The sequence below is a fragment of the Desmodus rotundus genome, chromosome 7, assembly GCF_022682495.2.
Source record: "Desmodus rotundus isolate HL8 chromosome 7, HLdesRot8A.1, whole genome shotgun sequence".
NCBI classification, from domain to species: domain Eukaryota; kingdom Metazoa; phylum Chordata; class Mammalia; order Chiroptera; family Phyllostomidae; genus Desmodus; species Desmodus rotundus.
The window spans coordinates 96,960,295-96,981,319 of NC_071393.1; the positions used below are offsets into that span (position 1 = coordinate 96,960,295).

Sequence of the window (21,025 nt, forward strand, 5' to 3'; positions counted from 1 at the left end):
GATTAAATTAGATACACTGTTTACTTACATATGTTGTTTGTTTTCTGCATTTTTTTTCCAGAACTATTCCATGGCAGTATATCTTGTAAAACAGTTGTCCTCAACAGTTCTTCTTCAGAGGTTACGAGCAAAGGGAATAAGGAATCCGGATCATTCTAGAGCTTTAAGTACGTATGATAAACTTATATTTCATTTGTGTAGTTAAACTGTTTTGGTAAAGGTTAGAGTAGTATTTTCTAAACTAAAGAAGTTTTAGGTTTTTTTTTTCTATTAGAGCTTATCACAGAGGACTGAAAACCTTGTTTCAAGCTAGAGTAAATCGAGACTTGAGTAATTCAGTATCTTTGTCATGACCTATATTTTATAATCTGTACTTTACTGATCTTGAAATCAACTTTGTAAAGTCAGTACATGAACATGGAGCAATATTTTACTAAAACCTCATAAAGTAAATGTTTAAGCAATTCTAGGGGATAGGAAGGAAATCTTTGCATATATATGTCATGAGAATTACTTTACATTTAAGATTATCCAGGAAAAATGTGCAGGGGTATATGGTGACTGCACTAACAAAGCGAAAAGAGAGCTGGAGCGGTGGGGTAGTAATGAAGTAGGTTCTGCTGTTAATTACTTACGTGGCCTTGCATAAGTCACTGTACTCCTGTGAGTCTCCTATTCCTCATCTCTACCTAGGTTTGTACCACATGGTTTGTAAAAACCCTCCATAGTCTGGGCTCATAGGTATTAATAACTAGGTGGTTCATTTTGTCATGTCGAGTGAGATGGAGTAGTAAGGTCTGCAGATTTACTCTCCTGGCCTCAGTTTTTGAGAGTTAAGGCCAGAATTTGTCAGCCTTTCTAAAGAGGTGGACTGAGGTCTTCTTTTATTCTTTTCTTTGTGAGAGATAGATTTTTCATGGATGGATTTAGGAATGGGGCTGGCTGCTTAGGGAATAAAACTTCTACAGATAGGAGTTAGATAGCTGCCCTTTAAGGATCCTGGATGGGAACTGATTAATGAAGCCCACTGTCAGATTTGTAGCTAGGAACAATGTGGTGTAAAAAAGTATATAGTAACGCCAATCGTCCTCTCATTTCCTTTTGTGACATAGTTTTTGTCATTTTTTATAACCTGTTTCTATGCCAGCGTAAAAGATCTCCTACTTCTGAATATCTGTATATCCACAGTAGTTCATTGAAGGATTTTTCTGTATTAAAGTGGCTTTTTAAAAAGGCAAATAATCCTGAGTCAGGAGGCACACATTTTTGGCTGACTCGGTAGGCATTCGTCGACAGTGGAAAGCTAGAATGACAGCAATGGCTGGGGGTCTAGGGAGTGGAAGCACCATTTGGCAGGGACAAGCAGATAATGAGGGATCCTGAAAATAAGAGAAGGATCCGACATCTGTTTTGAAGGAGAGTGCAAGAGAAGAATTTTTTTTTCCACAATCAGCTGAAGTCCATTCCTGGTCATTCTACTGAGACTCTTTGCATTTGTCACATAGTGCTAGAATCTCATCTAGTTAGAAAGCATTCTGGAATTAGGTGAGCCTGTGTGGAAAAAAGGTAATACCAAGAAATAAGGCAGATGAAGGTGTTATACTTAACAATGATAATACTAATGCAAGCTGTCTTTGCACAAGCTCTTAACTCTTTCCCACTTGTAGCCGTACCATCATCTGGAGGGAAAGTGGGGAGGTGAGCCTAGAATTACTCTATTTCCTGGAAGTAACCACTGTTAGCCACTATTAAGCAACAAAAGCTGCGTAATTCAAAAGCTATTGACTTCATCTCTGAATCAGTGCTGGAGGTGAAGGGTGCTTGCAGATTGGGTAGGATTTTTTGGCAGTTAATATCTTACTGGCTTCAGGAACCAAAAATACATTAATTTGGATCCCACCAATAAGACATTTGCTGTGTTTAACTAAAGAACAGATTGTTTGCCTTTATGCTATCTGTAAAGAAATAACTTTCCTAACATATCAACTGTGCAATTAAAAGATTACGTAAAACAACTTGACAGAAGAAAATGTTGGCAGGTTTCTCAGATATTTTTGAAGAATCAAATTAACTATAAATATGAGTCACTCATCAATAAAGTCTACTGGCAAAGTTTTAGTAGTCAAATCAGGCAGTATTATGTTCTTGAAAGAATAAAGTTGATAGTATTTAGACTTTGTCCAGAGAAATTCATCCTTTGATTCATTTGATTAAGTAGATTTTTATATTGTGGTTTCCACATTTGTGTAGAGTTGTCCCCTCACAACTCTTACAGAAGCAGTCCTTTACTAATTCTTGGCCAAGGTCCTGTTTCTTCTCCCTCTTCTTTTAAGCAGTCACTTTACAACTTGGCCAGACTTGCTGCAAACACTGTCCTCCTCTCTTGGCACACTGTCAGTGCAGGAACTTCGGGGCTACAAGATGCGAATTCTCTAAACTGTCCATTTCTTTCTTAGTCTTAGTGCCACCATAAGTGCTTCTCAGTGCACCTGCACCTGTGCCCTTCCTTACTTTATTTTCTTCAGTCTCGGGAGGAAATATTCCTTCTCCTGCTTAATCTTTTATTCATTTATTCTTTTCACTCAAGAAATTATACTAAGAGTCTACTATGTTCCAGGCACAGGAGAACGTAGCATTAAACAAGACACACACAGCCTCGCATCCCCCAGAAGTTTGTAGTCTGGTGGGACAGGCAGAACTAAATGATTGCACAGGTCATTAATGAATTCTAGTTGTGACATGAGCCTTAAAGAAACAAGACAGGCAATTCTAGAGGTAACCACAGGAGAACATAGTCCTCTCTGGTGCTGTGATGTTTAATACACGATTGTAAGGATGAAGAGCAATTAAGCCCAAAGATGGATGGGGGATGTGTCAAGAGACAAGACCAATGGAGCCGGAGTGGAGAGAACAAAAGAAGAGAGTGGCCAGAGAGATGGCCACAGGGTGAAGTCACATAGGCAGTAGAGAGATTTTTAAGCAGGGTGACATGATCAGATTTGAGCAATAGAAAGGTCACGAACTACTGAATTGAAGGTGGCGGGGTCAGGGGGGTAGCGGGGAGGCTGATGTAGTGATGGTAGTTTGGAACATAGTATAGAGATAACAGATAATGGTATCTTGAACTAAGGTAATGGTGATGGAAGTAGAGAAAAATGGACAATTTGAGAAGTGTTGAAGGGTGGAAATTGTGGTGGATTACATGTGGGGAGTGAAGAAAAAAGGAGAGGTGAAGGTGTTCTGGGCTTTGGAAGCACCAGGTTACATGGTAGTGCCATTTACTGAAATGGAAAACAGTATTGCAATGACCAGGTTGCAGGGAAAAGATCAGAGTGCATTGTCGGACTTTTGGTATTTGATCTAAGAGATACCCAGAAGATGATGCTCAGAAACAGTATTAAGAGACCTGGCTCCATATTACTGCATTGTGTCCTGTATTTTCATTTCCCTCTCTACAGGGTCTTTTTGACAACCTTCCCTGTCAAGTTCTTTTCATCCTTTAAAAAAAAATAGAAAAGCAAATTATTCTTGAGGTAAAGCTCTGTGTTCCTCCTATTGTTCTCATCCTAGTTTCTTGAAAGAGTAGTCTATACTTATTCCTCATTGCATCCCATTGTGATCTCTTAACTCCTAGCCTTCCACTGAAACTGCTCTCACAGATGTCACAAAGCAACAATCTGATTGCCAAGTTGAATGTTTATCTTTTCAGTTTTCATGTTCGATTTTTTTTCATTTGTGTGTTTCATATCATCCACTTTCTGCTTGAAATTCTCTTCTCTGTTACTTCTCAATACTTGCCTTCAATGGATTCTCTTAAGGGAAGCATGCTAAATGTTTTCCCAGGGGTTTCATCCTTGGTCCACTTTTGTACATTCTTTCCCTAGAGGTAATCACATCCAGTCTTGTGGTTTAAACTAGCACCAACTCCCACATAGATATCTTCACCCCAGACCTTCCCCTGAATTTCAAATAGAAATGTGTAGCTAACTGCCTTCATTGAAACATTCTGTTGGTTCCTCAAATGCAAGTATTTAAAACTGAACTCACCAAGTTCTATCAAACTTATACCCTAAGTATTTCTCAAATCTGCCTTTTCTCTCTCCCTGCTATCACTGTTCTTGTTTAGTTCTCATATCCTGCTTTTATTTTAAAAACTTGTTCTTAAATAACATATTCCTCTCCTTTCTTGGCTCCTCTTCGCATCTCTTCTGGTAGTAACCCAAGTGATTAACACAGATCTAATCATTTACCATTCCCTTTCAATCCATGTCTTCTCAACACCAATGGAATAAAAACTCCAACTTTGTTAGGATGACATGTGCAGCTTTCCATGATGTGGCACGTGCTTATAGGCACATGCTTATTACTTTCCAGTGTCATCTGTATTCACTCTTCTTCTTAGATTTTATGTTTCAAAAATATTTTGAATTATTTTCTTTTTCCTCAGTGCTTTGCGAGTATTGTTCTCTATGCCTCAAAACTTCTCTGTTGCCTCCTTTGCCTAACTCTAGTTATTTTTAGGTGTCACATTCTGCACAAGATATATCAGAACCCCCTACTGTAGATGAGTTGCCTTCTAGCTGGTTTCCTGAACATACTTCCATTAGCATCTTTACTCCCTACTGGACTGTGAGTTCCTTTGGGCAGGAATTTAATCTTATTTTTCTTTGTGTTCCTAGTGCTTAGCACAGTGCCTACCTAGCACATAGAAGATCCTCAGGTGTTTGTTGAAGTAAACTCTGAAAAGAGATCTAGAGTAAGACAACTGTAATCGAACAACAGTGAAATAATTTAGCAAAAGAGAGAGAGAGAGAGATCTAGAATAAAATTCAGGTGTCTGTACCTCTGTTTCCTTGCCTATAAAATGAAATGTTGGACTCAGTATGTTCAGTTGTTTCCAGCCTATAAAGTAACCTAATATTCAGAAAGGATAAAAATTACCCTCAGAAAACAAACCTAGAGCAGCACTGGCTAATGGAACAGTCTGTGGTGCTGGAAGTGTTCTACATTTATACTGTCCTGGGTGGTGGCCTCAGCAACGGTGGTTATTGAGCACTTGAAATGTGGTTAGTGCCCCTGAGGAACTCAATTTTAAATAAATTTAAATACAGCCACATGTGACTAGTAGCTAATTCTCATAGCCTGTGACAACAGAAATTTTTAAAAGATTACTTTTAGCCCTGGCTGGATGGCTCGGTTGAAGCATTGTCCCGTGCAATGTGCAGCTTTCATAGATACCTTCACCCCATTATAATGCTTTTGAAGTTCATTCGTGTAGTTTATTCCTCTTTATCATTGAGTAGTATTCCGTTTATGTGCACCATAATTTGTCCACCTATTTATCGGTTGACTTACCTTTAGATTGTTTCCATTTTTACACTGGCATGAATAAAGCTGCTAAAACATTTACATTTTGAATATGGATATCCCAGTTTGTAGACACACATTTTCATGTCTCTCGGGAAAATATTTAGAACTGGGGTTTCTGGGTCACAGGATAAGTGTATGGAAAATAGACCAGCAGTGTCTATGAAGTGCATATGCTATTTTTGCACTCACGTCAGTGATGTGTGAGATTCAGAGTTGCTCCCATCCCATCCTTTGTGTTGTCAGATTGCTGTGATTTTAGCCATTCTGATCAGTGTGTAGTAGTATCTCAATGTAGTTTTAGTTTGCATTTTCCTAATGATTAATGATGTTAAGCATTTGTTCATATGCTTATTTGCCGTCTTTCCAGCTTCTTTGATGAAATGTCTGTTCAAATCTTTTCTTCATTTCTTGTTATAGTTTGTGCTTTTTAAGATAATATTGTGTATTTTGCAAGGGAAGGTTAGAGGTTCATTTCTCCCCATAATGATATGTAATTGTTCCAACGACTTTGGTAAAAAAACTCTTTTCCTCCATTTAATTAGCTTGGCATCTTTGTCATAAACCAATTGACCATAAATGTATGAATCTACTTCTGGACTCTGTTATTTTCCATTGACTTATATATCTACCTTTTTGCCAATACCATTCTCTTGGTTACTGTAGCTTGATAATAAGTCTTGGAATTAGTCCTCCAACTTTTTTCCCCCAGAATTGTGTTAACTAAGTCAGACAATAAAGTCCAGTATACATATATAAAAAAACATAGTGACCAAATAGAGCTTATTCCAGTAATATTAGGTTAATACAACATTCTGAAATTAATCAACATAATTCACCCCAACAAACTAAGAAAGAAAAAGATCATATGATCATCCATAGATGCAAGAAAGGTATTTGGTCAAATTCAGTATCCATTCACGATTAAACTCTCAGCAAAATAGAAAAAGAAAGGAACTGCCTCTGTGTAATAAAGGGTATTAATAAAATGCTGTTAGTTAATATCACAGGTAATGGTGGAAAAGTTGAATGCTTTGCCCCTAAGATTGGCAACAAGGCAATATCTGATCTTAATACTTCTGTTTAGCATTACCCTCCAGATTCTATCCAGCACAATAAGGCAAGAAAAAAAGAAGCATACAGATTAGAAGTGAATGAATAATTATTTTCTTTATTCGAAGACGACCTCATTGCCTATGTAGAAAAATATCCTAAAGAATCAACAAAAAGCTTCTAAAACTAATACATGAATTTAGCAAGGTTGCAGAGTACCTGGTCAGTTTATAAAAATAAATTATATTTCTACTAGCAGTAAACAATTGGAAATTGAAATTCAAAAAACAAGAATTTACTGTAACATCCAAAAGTAAGGAATACTTAGGGATATGTTGCACAAAATATGTATAAGATTTGTGTACTGAATACTACCAAATGTTGCTGAAATTAAAATAAGACCTGAATAATATATAGATGTACCATGTTAATGGATCAGAACACTCAGTATCGTTATTGGAGAGATGTCACTTCTTTCCAAGTGATCTGTAGGTTACATTCAATCCAATCAAGTAGGCAGTAAGATCTTTAAAAGTATCTTAACATGAAAAGATTGGCTCAGATGGTGTCTATAATGGCAAAGATGAAAGAGAAAGCTTTTTTGAAAACATAGAAATTGACAAGCTGATTCTAAAATAACTTTGGAGAATTATCCCACCTCTGGGAGAAAGTGAACACAAAAATCACGTTTTGTTTTAAGTAACAATACTTAATATTAATTAAGTATGATATTAGGTTATTTTAAAGCATTTTACATGGGTTAACTCATTTAATCCTTAAAACAGTACATGAGGGACTATTATTCACATTTATAAGGTAATGGAACTTTGTGAGGCGCAAAGAAGTCGAATGATTTGACTAAGGGTGAATTCGAATCTAGGCTGGTTTTAGGTCCTGGCTTTACCACTACCTCAAGCCGCCTCTCCTGTTTCATTTTCTTTTTGAATTACTAATCACTCAACTTTGTTTTGCATAATGCCGATCTATGGTATTTCCTCATTAAGTGGAAGATGAAATAGACAAAATCCAGTCATTTACTATTCCCATTGCTATGTATGTGATGGGGTGCTGGAGCAAAAGAGTTGACTAAAATTGGGTCTAAAATAGGAAATGCATACTTCATGTAGTTTACATATGATGCCAGTTAGCATAAGTGACGTGACAACTGTATTTCCCAAACTAAAACCTAGGGATTTTATGCCGTTTTCAGCTGTGAGGCAGCCTATGAGTTACATAGTTTTAAAAATTTGGCATTTCCAGGCCACGAAATGACTTTAAACTACCCATTGGTGTCCCTCTTCCCCATTTGATTCAGTGAGAAATAAGTTAGAAAGCTCTGTTGATAGGTCTGATGTATATCTTAGTCGAGATCACTGATTTATGGAGACAGTTGAGTAGAATGTCCAAGATTTGGACCATTTCAAAAAATTTAGACTGTATGATCACTGTGTTTAATAAAGGCTGGATTTTTACAATTGATTTGAGAGAGACAGAGAGAGAAAGATGGATTTGTCTTTCCACTTATTTATGCATTCATTGATCGACTCTTGTATGTGCCCTGACTGGGGATCGAACCTGCCACCTGGGTATATTGGGATGACACTCTAACCAGCAGAGCCATCTTGCCAGGGAAGGCAGGAATCTTAATTCCCATAAATAGTTAGAGCACACAGACATTTACTCTGAAATCATTCTTCTTTGAGTATTTTGTCCCTCCCCATTTTCTTTACTATATGTTAACTACCTGAACACAGTTGTGCCACAACTCTGAAATTCTGTGATTGGGTGTGTACATAGCCAATCTACGTGGGCTCCAGTTCCATATAAAGATTTTAAAATTATTGTGGAACACTTCTAAAGTTATTGGAATATTACATTTAGGCATTTCCAGTCTCACTTTTATGTTGAAGTTTAATTGAAGTTCTAAGTTGTGGTTTTTAGAATAGATGCCTCAGGTTTCCAGATGAGAAGTATAAAGGTCCTTGTTATATTAGACTAACAGAATGCAGTAAAGGTGAAATTACTAGTGACTTCTCTCTTAAGAACCATTGGAATTTTGAACTGACTTAGAGATTATCTAGTGTGGGTTCTTATTTTGCTAAAAGTAAAATTAAGCTCAGAGAGGAGGATGGATTTGCCCAAGCTAACATATTAGTTTATGGATAAATAAGTGTACAAATAATTATATGATGAAAAAGCAAGTGAACCATTTTTTTCATCATTTGAAATTTGAATTAATGTGTTTTGTTAATATTTTGTTATCTGAGCTTTGGAATAAATTTATAAATGTTTGTTTTATAGTTGCTATTTATTAATATCTTTTAAAATAATATTGGTCATAGTTTAAAAGAAAGGTTATGAAAGAAGAAGGTCCTGCCATAAATTGTATATGTCAGACTGCTGTAGAGGTTTCCTTTATGTTACTGCAATGCAGTTTTTGCTCCATGGATGAGAGACAGGAAACTTACAGGAAATGTAGACAGTCTATAGGTAGACAGTGGTTTTCCTTCCTTTGTTCATTGTAGAAATTATAAACCATATAGTTTTTATCTTCCCATTCAGTTGATTGGAAAATAATTGAACAGATTTTTTTGAGTTCTATTTTTTAAGGTCCCTCATTTTAAGTTCTTTGTTCTTTTTCTTATATTGCATTAGTGATGTATCTTTTGTAAACTTTTCTATTTGTTTTCTCTCCATTGAATGTCAGTTAAAGAGAAATTGACTGCGGATCCAGACAGTGAAATAGCTACAACCAGCCTAAGGGTTTCTCTGCTGTGTCCAGTAAGTATTAACCGATACTTGTTTTCCAGAAGATTTTAAATACATACTATCTTTTAATAAGTATTTTCATTATTTGAGATATTTTGTTTACTTTTGAAATGTACCTACCGTTGTTTCAGTTCACGAAGGTGGAAAGACATGATTTATTTATGGGATTTGGAATCTGAACTAATTTATAAGTCTATAAAACTTTTTCTACTCAGTAAAACATTTAAATATCGTTCATGATTAATAACTGTGTCTCAGATTCAAGTGTAAAATCTCCAAATAAGGAACGTTTATCTCAGTGTGTGTATAAAAATAATATCTTCTGAAAAAAAAATCTGTCCATGATTACCAATATAACAATTTTGCCAAAATGATTGTATTATAAGAACCCCTGGGGTGGGGTGGAGGGATGGGGAGAAAATGCAGACAACTGTAATTGAATAACAATAAAGAACCTACCAGTTAAAAACTGTTCTCTTTAGCCTGAGTAATTGAATTGGTTATGCACATAAAACTAACCTAGATATATTTTTAAACCAGAAAATGAGGTCAAAATCAATCATTTGTACAAAATAAATATAAGGCCCAAGATATACTAAATAATTAAACTTGTGAGTTTCCCAAAAAGTGTTGTTAAGGTTTATTTTCTAACTAGTTTGATGTTAGGTTCACTAATAGGAGAAGTGGTAGATGAATGTGGTTTTTATAGAAAAATATATGAACAACTAAATTACTTTGACATTTTGATTATCTTTTGTTGTATAATTCAAGTTAATCATATATAAATTGGAGAGAAAATATGAAGAATGAGTGGATACAGCTGTTTCCTGGTTTGCCTGGTTTGTTCAGGCAGACCTGATATTGAAACTTTGGTTTTTTTAAAAATATTTTATTTATTCTTTATATATTTATTTGTTTAAATCCTTACCTAAGGATATGTTTATTGATTTGAGAGAGAGAGAAAAGAGAAAGAAAGCATCAATTGGTTGCCTCTCTTATGTGCCCTGACCAGGGATGGAACCTGCAACCTAGGTGTCTAGGTATGTGCCCTGAATGGGAATGGAACCCATGGTGCCCCAGCCAACTGAGCCACCCAGCCAGGGTTGATATTGAAAGTTTTTAACATTGAAATCCTACTGCTCTGTAATGAAGAAACAAAGAAATTAAACAGAAATTGTATATTATTTGTTCTGCATCTTAGTCTATTTTTAATTTATAAAACCTCAAACAATATGAAAAAGTCACTAGCTCTTGAATTAGTTTATAATACTGTACTGAACATAGCTCTTTTTAAAAAAATCTTATTTTGCCTTGTGAATACTAAGGGAACTCCTGTTCATTGTTAAACTTTTGTAAACTATAGGAAAAATACAGTTAATTAAAACCACTAAGTCCTATCATTTTTTATTCCTCTTTATTCCTTACCATAGTCATTTCTTAGAGAAAATATTTTGACTCCTGGCTTTTTATGTTACTATTAAAAAAATACTTTGCCAAGTATATGATGCATTCATTGACAAAAACTGAAGGGGGAGACACAGATAGCAACACAGCAATAGTAGTAGACTTTGATACCTCACTTTCAATTATGTATACAACTGGACAGAAGGTTATTAAGGAAGCAAAGGACTTAAACCACACTATGTTATCAGTTGGACTTAACAAATTTAGGCAGAGTATTCCACCTGACAACAGCAGATTACACATTCTTTTCAAGTGTATGTGAAACATTCTCCAAGGTAGACCATATGTTCAGCCACAAAACAAGTGTTAACCAATTTAAAAATAAAATCATAAAAGTATTTTCTCTGACCACAGTGGGATGAAAGTAGAAATCAAGAGCAGAAAGAAAATAGGAAAATCAACAAATATGTGGAAATTAAACAACATACATTTGAGCAACCAATGGGTTAAAGAAGAATCACAAGGGAATGTAGAAACTATCTGGAGACAAGTGAAAACAAAATTCAGTATACCAAAACTTACGGGATACAGCAAAAGCAGTAGGAGGAGGGAAGTTATAGTACTAAATGCTTACATTAATAAAGAAGAGAGATCTCAAATCAACACCCTAACTTACCTTAAGTAACTAGAAAAAGAAAAATAAAGTAAACCCAAAGTCAGCAGAAGGAAGAGAATAACAAAAATTAGAGCAGAGATAAATTAATGAGAAAAGAAAAACAATAGAAAAAAATCAGTGAGACCCAAGAGTTGACTTTTGAAGATAGGCAAAATTGACAAACCCTTAGCTAGATTAAGAAAAAGTGAGGAAAGGCTCATGTAGCTAAAATTAGTAATGAGAGAAGACATTACAACTGATGTCACAGAAATAAGGAGTATGAGAGACTACTATGAATAGTTAAATGCCAACGAATTGGGTAACCTAGAAGAAATGGATACATTTCTACAAACATAACCTATCATGACTGAATCATGAAGAAATAAGAAATCTGAACAAACCTCTTAACTACTGAGGAGACAAAAGAAAGCCCAGTTCCCCATGGCTTCACTACAGAATCATACCAAACATTTAAAGAAGAATTAATACCAATTTTTTTTCACTCTTCCAAATAATTTAAGAGGAAGGAATGCTCCCAAACTCCTTCTATGAGGCTGGTATTGCCCTGATCCCAACATCAGACTAAGACAGACAAGTTTCAAAAAACAAAAAGACCTACATCAAATGTCCCTGATGAATACTGATGCGAAAACCCTTAAAAACTGAATTCACCAGCACATTAAAAGTATACGCCATGACCAAGTAGGCTTTATAGCTCAAACGTAAAGGTGATTCAGCAAACAAAAATCAATCAATGTAATATACAACATTAACAAAATGAAAGACAAAAAGACATGATCAGCTTGATGTAGAAAAACATTTGACAAAACTTAACATACTTTCCTGATCAACACACTCAACAAACTAGACTAGAAGGAAGCTTCCTGAATGATGGCCGGATACATAAAACCCACAGTGAATTTCATATTCAGTGTGGAAAGACGAAAATCTCTTGTCTCTAGCAGGGGTGTCCAACCTTTTGATGTTTCTGGGCCACACATTAAATACACTGTGACATGTAATCACAAAAAAAGTCTCATAATATTTTAGGTAAATTTACAATTTTGTGTTGGGCCACATTCACAGCCATCCTGGACCATGGGTTGAACACCCCTGCTCTAGAGGGTTAAGACAAGGATACCCACTGTCCCCACTACTATTCAGTGTAGTGCTGGAAGTTCTAGCCAGAGCAATTAGACGAGAAAAAGAATTGACCTATACATTGGAAAAGAAGAAAATAATCTGTTCACAGATGACATGATTTTTTATGTTGAGAACCCTAAAGATCCCACAAAAACTATTGGAACTAATAAACCAATTCAGAAAAAAATCAGGATACAAACACAAATCAACAGTCAGAAATTAGTTACCTCTCTATACACTAACAATGACCAATCTGAAAATGAAGTTAAGAAAACAATCCCATTTACTATAGCATCAAAAAGGATAAAATATTTAGAATAAACTTAACCAAAGAGATAAAAGACTAAATACATTGAAAACTACAAAATAAATTGATCTCCAGATTCAGTGTGTTCCCTTTCAAAATTCAAATGGCATTTTTTGCCAAACAAACAAATCAATCAATCCTATAATTCTCATGGAAACTCAAAGGACTCCAAACAGCCAAAATAGTCCTGTAGTGAGAACAAAGTATGAGGCCTCACCCTCCCTGATTTCAAAACGTACAAAGTAACAGCAATTAAGATGGTGTGGTACTGACGTAAAGGTAGATGATATAGACCGGCGGAACAATATAGGGAGCCTAGAAACACTCTTGCATATATGTCCACATGACTTTGAGCAAAGGTACTGGGACTCTGCAGTGGGGAAAAGACAGCGTATTCAATAAGTGATGTTAGGAAAACAGAAGTGTGTGTTCGGGTGCAGTATACTGAAGTTGCGCCCGTACTTTGCAGTATATGCAAAAATTAACTCAAAATGGATTAAAGACCTACAACATAAGACATTAAACTATTAAACTCTTAGAAGAAAACATAGGGGGAAAACTTTAATTGAATTAGCCATGGTATCTTGGCTATGACATTAAAGCACAGGCAACAAAAGCAAAAATAGACAAATAGGACTATATCAAACTTAAAAATTTTCTGCCTTGTCAAAGAAAGTAATCTACAGAGTGAAAAGAAAACCTGTGGAATGGGAGAAAATAATTGCAAACCATATATTTGATAAGGGATTAATATCCAGCATATATACAAAACTTGTACAACTCAACAACAAGAAAATCAAATGCCTGCTTTTAAAATGGGCAAAGGTCTTGCTTGAAACAGACATTTCTTCAAAGAAAATAGAAAAATGGCAAATCAGCACATGAAAAGATGTTCAACATCACTGAGCATTAAGGAAATGCAGATCAAAGCCACATGAGCTACCACTACACATCCATCATGACAGCAGCCACTGTGAAAAGAACAGAAGATACCACCTGTCGGCAAGGATGTCAAGATGCGGGAACCTTTGTGCGTTGTTGGTGGGAATGTAAATGCTGCAGCCATTCTGAGAACAATATGATGGTTTCTCAAAAAATTAAAAATAGAGTTACCGTATGATTCAGCCTCTGGGTTAATATCAAAAAGAATTCAAAGTAGGATTTTGGAGAGATAATTTGCACATCCATGTTTATTACAATAGCCAAGATGTGGAAAGAACTGAAATGTCCACGGAGAGATGAATGAATAAAGAAAACGTGGTATGAACATACAGTGGGATATCATGTAGCATTAAAACGAAGGAAATCCTATCATATGCTACAACATGGATGTACCTTGAGAACATCATGATTAGTAAAGTAAGCCAGTCACAAAAGCATAAATACTATATGATTCCACTCATTTGAAGTATAAAAAGTTGTCAAAAATCATAGAAACAGACAAGAAGTGGTTACCAAAGACTGCAGTGAGGGGGAATTAGTGTTTAGTGGCTGTAGATCTGCTGTATAACAATGTGAATATACTTAACACCACTGAGCTGCCCACTTAGAATGGTTAAGGTGGTAAGTTCAATATTATGGGGTGTTTGTTTTTGTTTACCACAATGGAAAATATTGGCCAGGAGTGTGGGGGCGGGTTCCTAAGTAACTAGATAAATATTATAACAGGCTGTGGTGTAAAAGGAATCTGGTTTGGGTTTTTAATTAACATTTAGGAAAATGGTTCACAGACCAGGTACGTGGAGGACAGGAAGAAGACAAAGATGTAAAAAAAAAAGGATATATGTTTATCCTATTTTCTTACCCCCAAATCCTGATTTATCCACCCCCCTCCTCCACATTTCTTGCCACCCCATTCCATTATAAAACACCAGGACAGAGAATATGAGAAATTTAGAAAAGTGCATAAGCTTCAACTTCCATTTAGATCACTGGAAGAAGTCTTGTTTTCCTGCAATTTCATTTTAAAAATTACATTGGTGCTACTGTATATATGACATTTTTGTCATTTAACATGTAGATGAAGCATTTATTCATAAGAGCAAGCACTACAGTATAAATCTTGCCATTTTCATTTGTAGAACTGGTTTTGAATTTGATAATTCAGGTGATCTTTGCTATTATTAGAAAATGTTAATCACATTTTACTTCCTTGAACCTCTTAATTTAGTGGGCCAGCTTTTACTTCTTCTTTCCATATTCCCTCTGTTAATCCAGTTTTAGTTTCACCAATTTTAGCGCTTCGTTTTAAATTGACATCTGCTTTCAAAGTTCAGATTATAGGGGAAAAAACTATATATAAACCATAATTATAATAATTTTATGGATTTCTATTTTGCTAAAGGGACAATCCCTTTACAATTATTCTGGAATAGCAAGGCAATATATTACATGTGTTTTTATTCTAAAAAAGTAAAACTTAATAATGACAATTCATCTATATATCAAATTTATAGAATAATAAAAGAGATTTGTTCCCTTTGAAATATGTAAATATGATATCTGACTGTGCATTTGAATTGCCCTTGTTATATATACAGCTCAAAATAAATGAGTTTCTGTTGTTTGTGTGCCATTTAGCTAAAGGCAGTGAAAATAATTGAAAATGTTTTTGCTCTTTGGGAGTTTTTTTAGTTCTGATTTATTAAAAATAGAGCTGGAAGAATGTTTGAGACCTGCTTTGTGAGATACTCCTCAGACCTGTAAACTCAAATACAAATGATTTGGCATTGATAGAAGAAGAAAAAAACTTCCTTGGAAATTTATTTATGAAAATTTATGATGATAATGAAGAAAAAGTTGTGAAATTATTCTTAATACCACACTATTTCTTTTTACATGGAAAATACATATTTTATTGGCTAAAGGGGGTCCTTTTGATATAAGCTGGTTTTAACTTAAATTTAGCTTGGGTGTTTTCTCTTGCATAATCTTCAGTTACTAGTATAGCACTGTTATGCATAATAAGGTTAGTGGCATTAGAAAACTCATTTGGGAGTTGTTTTCAAAGTGTGTATTTGCAAATGATGGCAGGTATCCACCACATCCTCTAAAGGGAAAGGGGGGATTTGTAATTACAAGATGAGGATGTTCAAAGCTCAGTTTCTGTCTTGATACCAAGTTGAAGAAATCTGTCCGTTTGTAGATAAAATATTTAGAATTTAGTGATTGTTTTTAAAAATCAGGAACATGAGGAGGATTATAATACTTTGTAATTCTTTGAAGCAAGGCATTTTGTGTGACAGCTAATAAACAATGCATTTGAAAGTGGACTTTTCCTACACCTACTTACTAATGTTCTTCCCTGTGCCGTTCATGTAGCAGTATTCCTTAAAAACTCTGTAGGGAAACATGTCAGTGTGGCTGATCATAGAGGCTTTACAGTTGCTCTCTCACCAAAAAGATGAACTGACAGCTGGGGATTATAGGGAAGAAGGTACATGAAATGGAGCCTTATGATTTTATCCATCATCTTCATAAACTATCAGAAGTAGCCTGCTAGTTACGCAGCACATGAACTTGGCTACTACTACTGTGTTTGTCTAGGATTCTTAGTCTCTGATTTCTCTTAGTATTAAGTCAGTAACAAAAATATCTACTCAGTAGGAATTTACACTTCACAAGTAAGTTAAACTCTGGTTTAGGATGTAAAAATTTAATTTAGCACCACCAACCAGATTGTCATTTGGAAAATGTCTTTGGACTAATGAGGCATGCCTTGGCTAATGGTAAATAAATGCTTTTTCTTTTATAAGTGCTAGTTTGTTCTTTTTGCCTTTTTGTCAGGTGCTTATATAAATCAAATCATAAAAATTGAATAGAAGTATATAAAGGGAGTAATGATGTTGTTGAATATTGTATGAATACAGAATTGAAGAATGAGCTGAGGTTTGGGATAGCTTGCAAAGTGATTTGAAGCAAATATGTTCCTATACTTTAGTAATGGGTGACATACGAGGTCTGTCCTGAAGGTATCCAGCCATGTAATATGAAAAATAGAGACATTTCTTGAAGAAGATACAAGATACAAGAAACATTGTTCATAGGACAGTGATGCCTCAGTCCCCTTCAAAGTAGGCACCTTGGGACTTCACACAGTTCTCCCAATCGCCATCAGCTGCCCCATGATACGTTCCTGAATCTCATCAATGGTCTAAAAATCTCTTCCCTTTCAAAGGTGATTTTAATTTTGGGAAAAGCCAGGAGTCGCCGGGCACCAAATCTGGGCAATAGGGGGGCTGAGTCACCTGGGCGATTTGAGGTTTCACAAAAAAACTGCACAAAACGATGCATGAGTGGGCCTGTGGTCATGACGAAGCTGCCAGTCACCAGTTGCCCATAGCTGTGGCCTTCTGAGTCAACTGGATAGTTTCTGGGGAGGAACGTTCAAGCTTCATGTGAAATCTGATGCAGATTCATTGCTCTACTCGCTCAACCATTTTGAATGTGACAGCCACACAGTACACACGCTCACTCAACAGCATCTATAGCCCCCATTGACTAGTATGGTGAAGTTGTCATTATTCACACATGCGCATTCCAGTCCACTCGCCTTGGCTGCCAGGTTACATCGATTTGCTCAGACCATTCTCATTGCTTTAACAATGACTGGACTTTTCTGGACAGACCTCGTATATCAGGTACTTAGCATGTTTCAGGCACTATGCAATAAACAATTTAAGCCCCATAACCTTATGATGCAGATGCTACTATTTGTATCCCCATTTTACAAAACAGGCTCAGAGAGACTAAATAACATTTGGGATTCACAAATAAGTAGTGGGGCCAGGATTCAAACCTCTAGGTATCTAACTCCCAGACTCCTATTCAGGGCTGCCTCACGAAGTGTCGCATGCAGCCTCCTCCATGAATGGTGCCTCCTAAAACTGCTTACCCTGCTCAGCTGAAGCCTTTATCAGTACACCAGACCATCTTCCTGCTGTATAGCAGGTACATTTCCAAGTACCGAGGATAAGGAGATGAGTCCATTGTCCTTTCTAGTAGGAGGGGACACACACATAAATAGTATAATCACGTGCAGGGTAATGTGGGAGCGCAGAGAAGGGAGCTCAGTTTTCTCTGTGTCCCTCCTCTTCATACTTACGGTGTAAACTGGCATTACTCCTTTCTCATAAGTTTGTAACACATTCTGGGCCCTTTTTTTACTCTTCATCACTACATCCTGTTGAAGTAAGGAGGAAACAGTGTTTCTTAAGAGATAGAAAAAGAGGCCCAGAAAGTTTAAGGGCCTTTCCTAGAAGCACAGTAAATCATTGGTATCAGAACAATAATTTAGGGCCCCAAATGACAATTTCCTTGGTAGACTAGGAAATTGCACATTTCCCCGAAATTCTTCTAAGCCAAGAATCTTTTCCTCTTTTTTTTTTTTTCTTCATTTAAGTCATAATCTTTTTCAAGCTTTTATATTTTGTAAGCTTACAAATGTGTGGAAAATCTTTTCCTGGTATTCAGCAAATAATGTAGTTATTGAAAATAGGTAACATCTCTACTACAGGCATACCTCAGATATTGTGTGTTCAGTTCCAAACCACCGCAGTAAAGAGGGTCGTAATCTTTTTGGTGAAGGGTCTTTTCTTCAATTTGTAAAAAAACGTGCATCTGTGAAACAAAACAAAGCAAAGCGCACTGAAACGAGGTATGCCTGTATACGGGCATTGTGGCCTATGGGGTCCCCACAGTGGTAATGCAGCTGCGGTGTACGCGGTGTTCTCCGGGGAAGGGGTGGTGGTGTGACAGCTCCCCATGGGAACATTGCTCGATAGCTTCTCTGCCTCGGGCCAAAGCTAGCAGCTCGAGGACCAGATGAAGCAGATTTTATTGCACATTGGGCAGGCTCAACCTGTGTCAGCTTAAGCATCATTTGCAGGGCAATAAGATGGTCTTAAAACATGCTGGAGGTGCCAGAGGTCCAGGGGTGTTGTTGAATTGCTTGTGATGGTGCCCAGTGAGAGAGGAAATACAGAGAGTGCACACACTTGGCTGCCGTCCAGAGCTGTCATTTGGCAATTAAGTCAAACATTGTGGGGAATGCTTGCGACTCATTTCATTTTGACCTGTGAACTACGCATTCAGATACCAGGTTGATAGTAAATGCCACTGTGTACTGCAGTGCTTAGTAAGACCACCTTTTTTCCTTTCCCAAATCCCTAGTAAAATGATTCTTAACTGTTTTTAGATCAGGGGTTACTCTAAGAATTTGGTGGAAGCTCTCTCTCCAGAATAATGCACATACTTACAAAATTTTACATATTAATCTCAAGAAGTTCATGGCCCTTCCTCCCCCCAAAAGCCCATCTGGGAGCTGTGAGTGAGGGTGAATAACCCTTTCCGTGGACTTTTTGTAGTCACTGTGTTTTATATCTAAAGAATTACTATAATCTTTTAACCTATTGGTGTTTCACAGAAAATGTGTTTAATGTTCTTCCATACTGATGAAAAGTAAACACTATGCTTTAAATCAGAACACATACACTTCGTGTGCTTCAGGAAATTTTTATCAAAATTTAAATTTTGAAGAACAATGTTCTGATACTTTCTTTTGTCTTTTTTTTTTTAAAGCTTGGTAAAATGCGGCTGACAATTCCATGTCGGGCCCTTACATGTTCTCATCTGCAGTGTTTTGATGCAACTCTTTATATTCAGATGAATGAGAAAAAACCAACCTGGGTTTGTCCTGTCTGTGATAAGAAGGCTCCATATGAACACCTCATTATTGACGGGTACGTCATTGAAAGTTTTTCCTTGCACCTCAGAATGGCAACCGTTACCTGGGCTTGTTATCTATCAGGTCATGTTTTCTGAGTTACATACTTTTAGGATTTTCATGATTCTAGAAATCAGTATTTTTCAAAGTAAGTGACGTGAACGTTTTACCTTTTTAACTGAATGTCCTCTTGTTGTGGAGATACATGCTTCAGTCATTGCCTCCTGACCTTTACCATTTCAGCACCAACGGCTCCAAGCAGGGTATGCTTACACGTGTTCTGCAGATGAACCTGTCTGTCCCTAGCCATGTGGACCGTACTGCAGAAAGAAGGAAACATTGTGAAACTCTGCTTAACTTAAGCTCACCAAAAATTGGGTTTTTTAGAAGTTAGCCTATTTTCGTAGATTTTCTCATGCCTGTCCCCTGCTGTAAGGGGCCCTAAAACTGATCAACACACTGAATAAGTAGTAGCTTACTTTGGTTTGCTATCTCCTCTGAAATACTCGTCTTTGATTTTCTTGTCTACAACATCAAAGCAATCTGTTTTTTAAAAATTTTATGTTTTATCTGCCCTACCAGACATCTTGGAATGTTCCTCTAAATTTTCCCCTATTCTCTAGCCTCCTTTTATTCCTTTTTTTTTTTTTTTTTTTTGCCACTAAACAAGAAAGAAATTGAAAAAAGGATTTTCTTGAGATGCCCTGTATTCTCTAGGAAAACACATGAGGCAACTTCTCTGTGGTGTTTGAGAAAACATAGGAGACTGAAGGCGCAACAGGAGGAATGGAGCCCATTTAGCAACACATTAAGGGAGTTCAATCATAGGGGGAAAATAAACATGTAACTTAGTGTTCTATGTTTAACTTTTCATAGATAACACTGGTCGCTAACAAATCTGAATTGAATAATATTTTACTAACTGTATATTATATTGCTTTAGATCACCCCATCAGTTGAGGTTTTATGTTATTCTAAAAACCACATATACCTACACATTTAAAGAAAAATTGGAAATATTAGGTAAATTGAAAACTTTTATAGTGTGTTAGTTTCACAGCTGTGATTGTACAGTATTAATATTTTTATCCCAAGAATTTGACCATTAATTGTACACCTTTTTTGTAAATCTCATTTCTTAGTATCTGTATGATATTTAGCAGGAGACTTAACATTCAGTACATGTTTTTGTATGTATTGCTTCAGTTTATCAAATAAGATATATTTATTATAAGCAATTTGGACTATGTAAAAAAAAGTATAAAGGAGAAAAATACAGTATTACCACTTACATAAGTGCTGTTTCTAGTTTTATTTTTTTAATTTATTTTTAGAGAGAGGGGAAGGGAGGGAGAAAGAGAGAAACATCACTGTGTGGTTGCCTCTTGTGGGGGCCTGGCCCACAACCCAGGCATGGGTCCTGATGAGGACTCGAACCCGCAACCCTTTGGTTTGCAGGCTGGCGTTCAATCCACTGAACCACACCAGCCAGGGCAGATAAGTGCTGTTTCTATACCATATACATACAGAATTTTATTTTTAAAATATAAGGTTTTGTTTTCTTGGCCTCTTTACACTTTCTGTGGACATTTTCCCATATTAA

General features: G+C 36.2%; 1 protein-coding gene across 1 annotated transcript in view; it reads left to right on the forward strand.

Annotated features, from left to right (window-relative positions):
- Positions 1-21,025, forward strand: part of PIAS1 (protein inhibitor of activated STAT 1) — a 107,012-nt gene that overhangs the window by 75,506 nt on the left and 10,481 nt on the right. Inside the window, exons 7-9 of the mRNA XM_024568228.3 lie at positions 62-167; positions 9,128-9,201; positions 19,278-19,438. Coding sequence (XP_024423996.1) covers positions 62-167; positions 9,128-9,201; positions 19,278-19,438 — 341 coding nt within the window. The remainder of the gene's footprint in view (positions 1-61; positions 168-9,127; positions 9,202-19,277; positions 19,439-21,025) is intronic.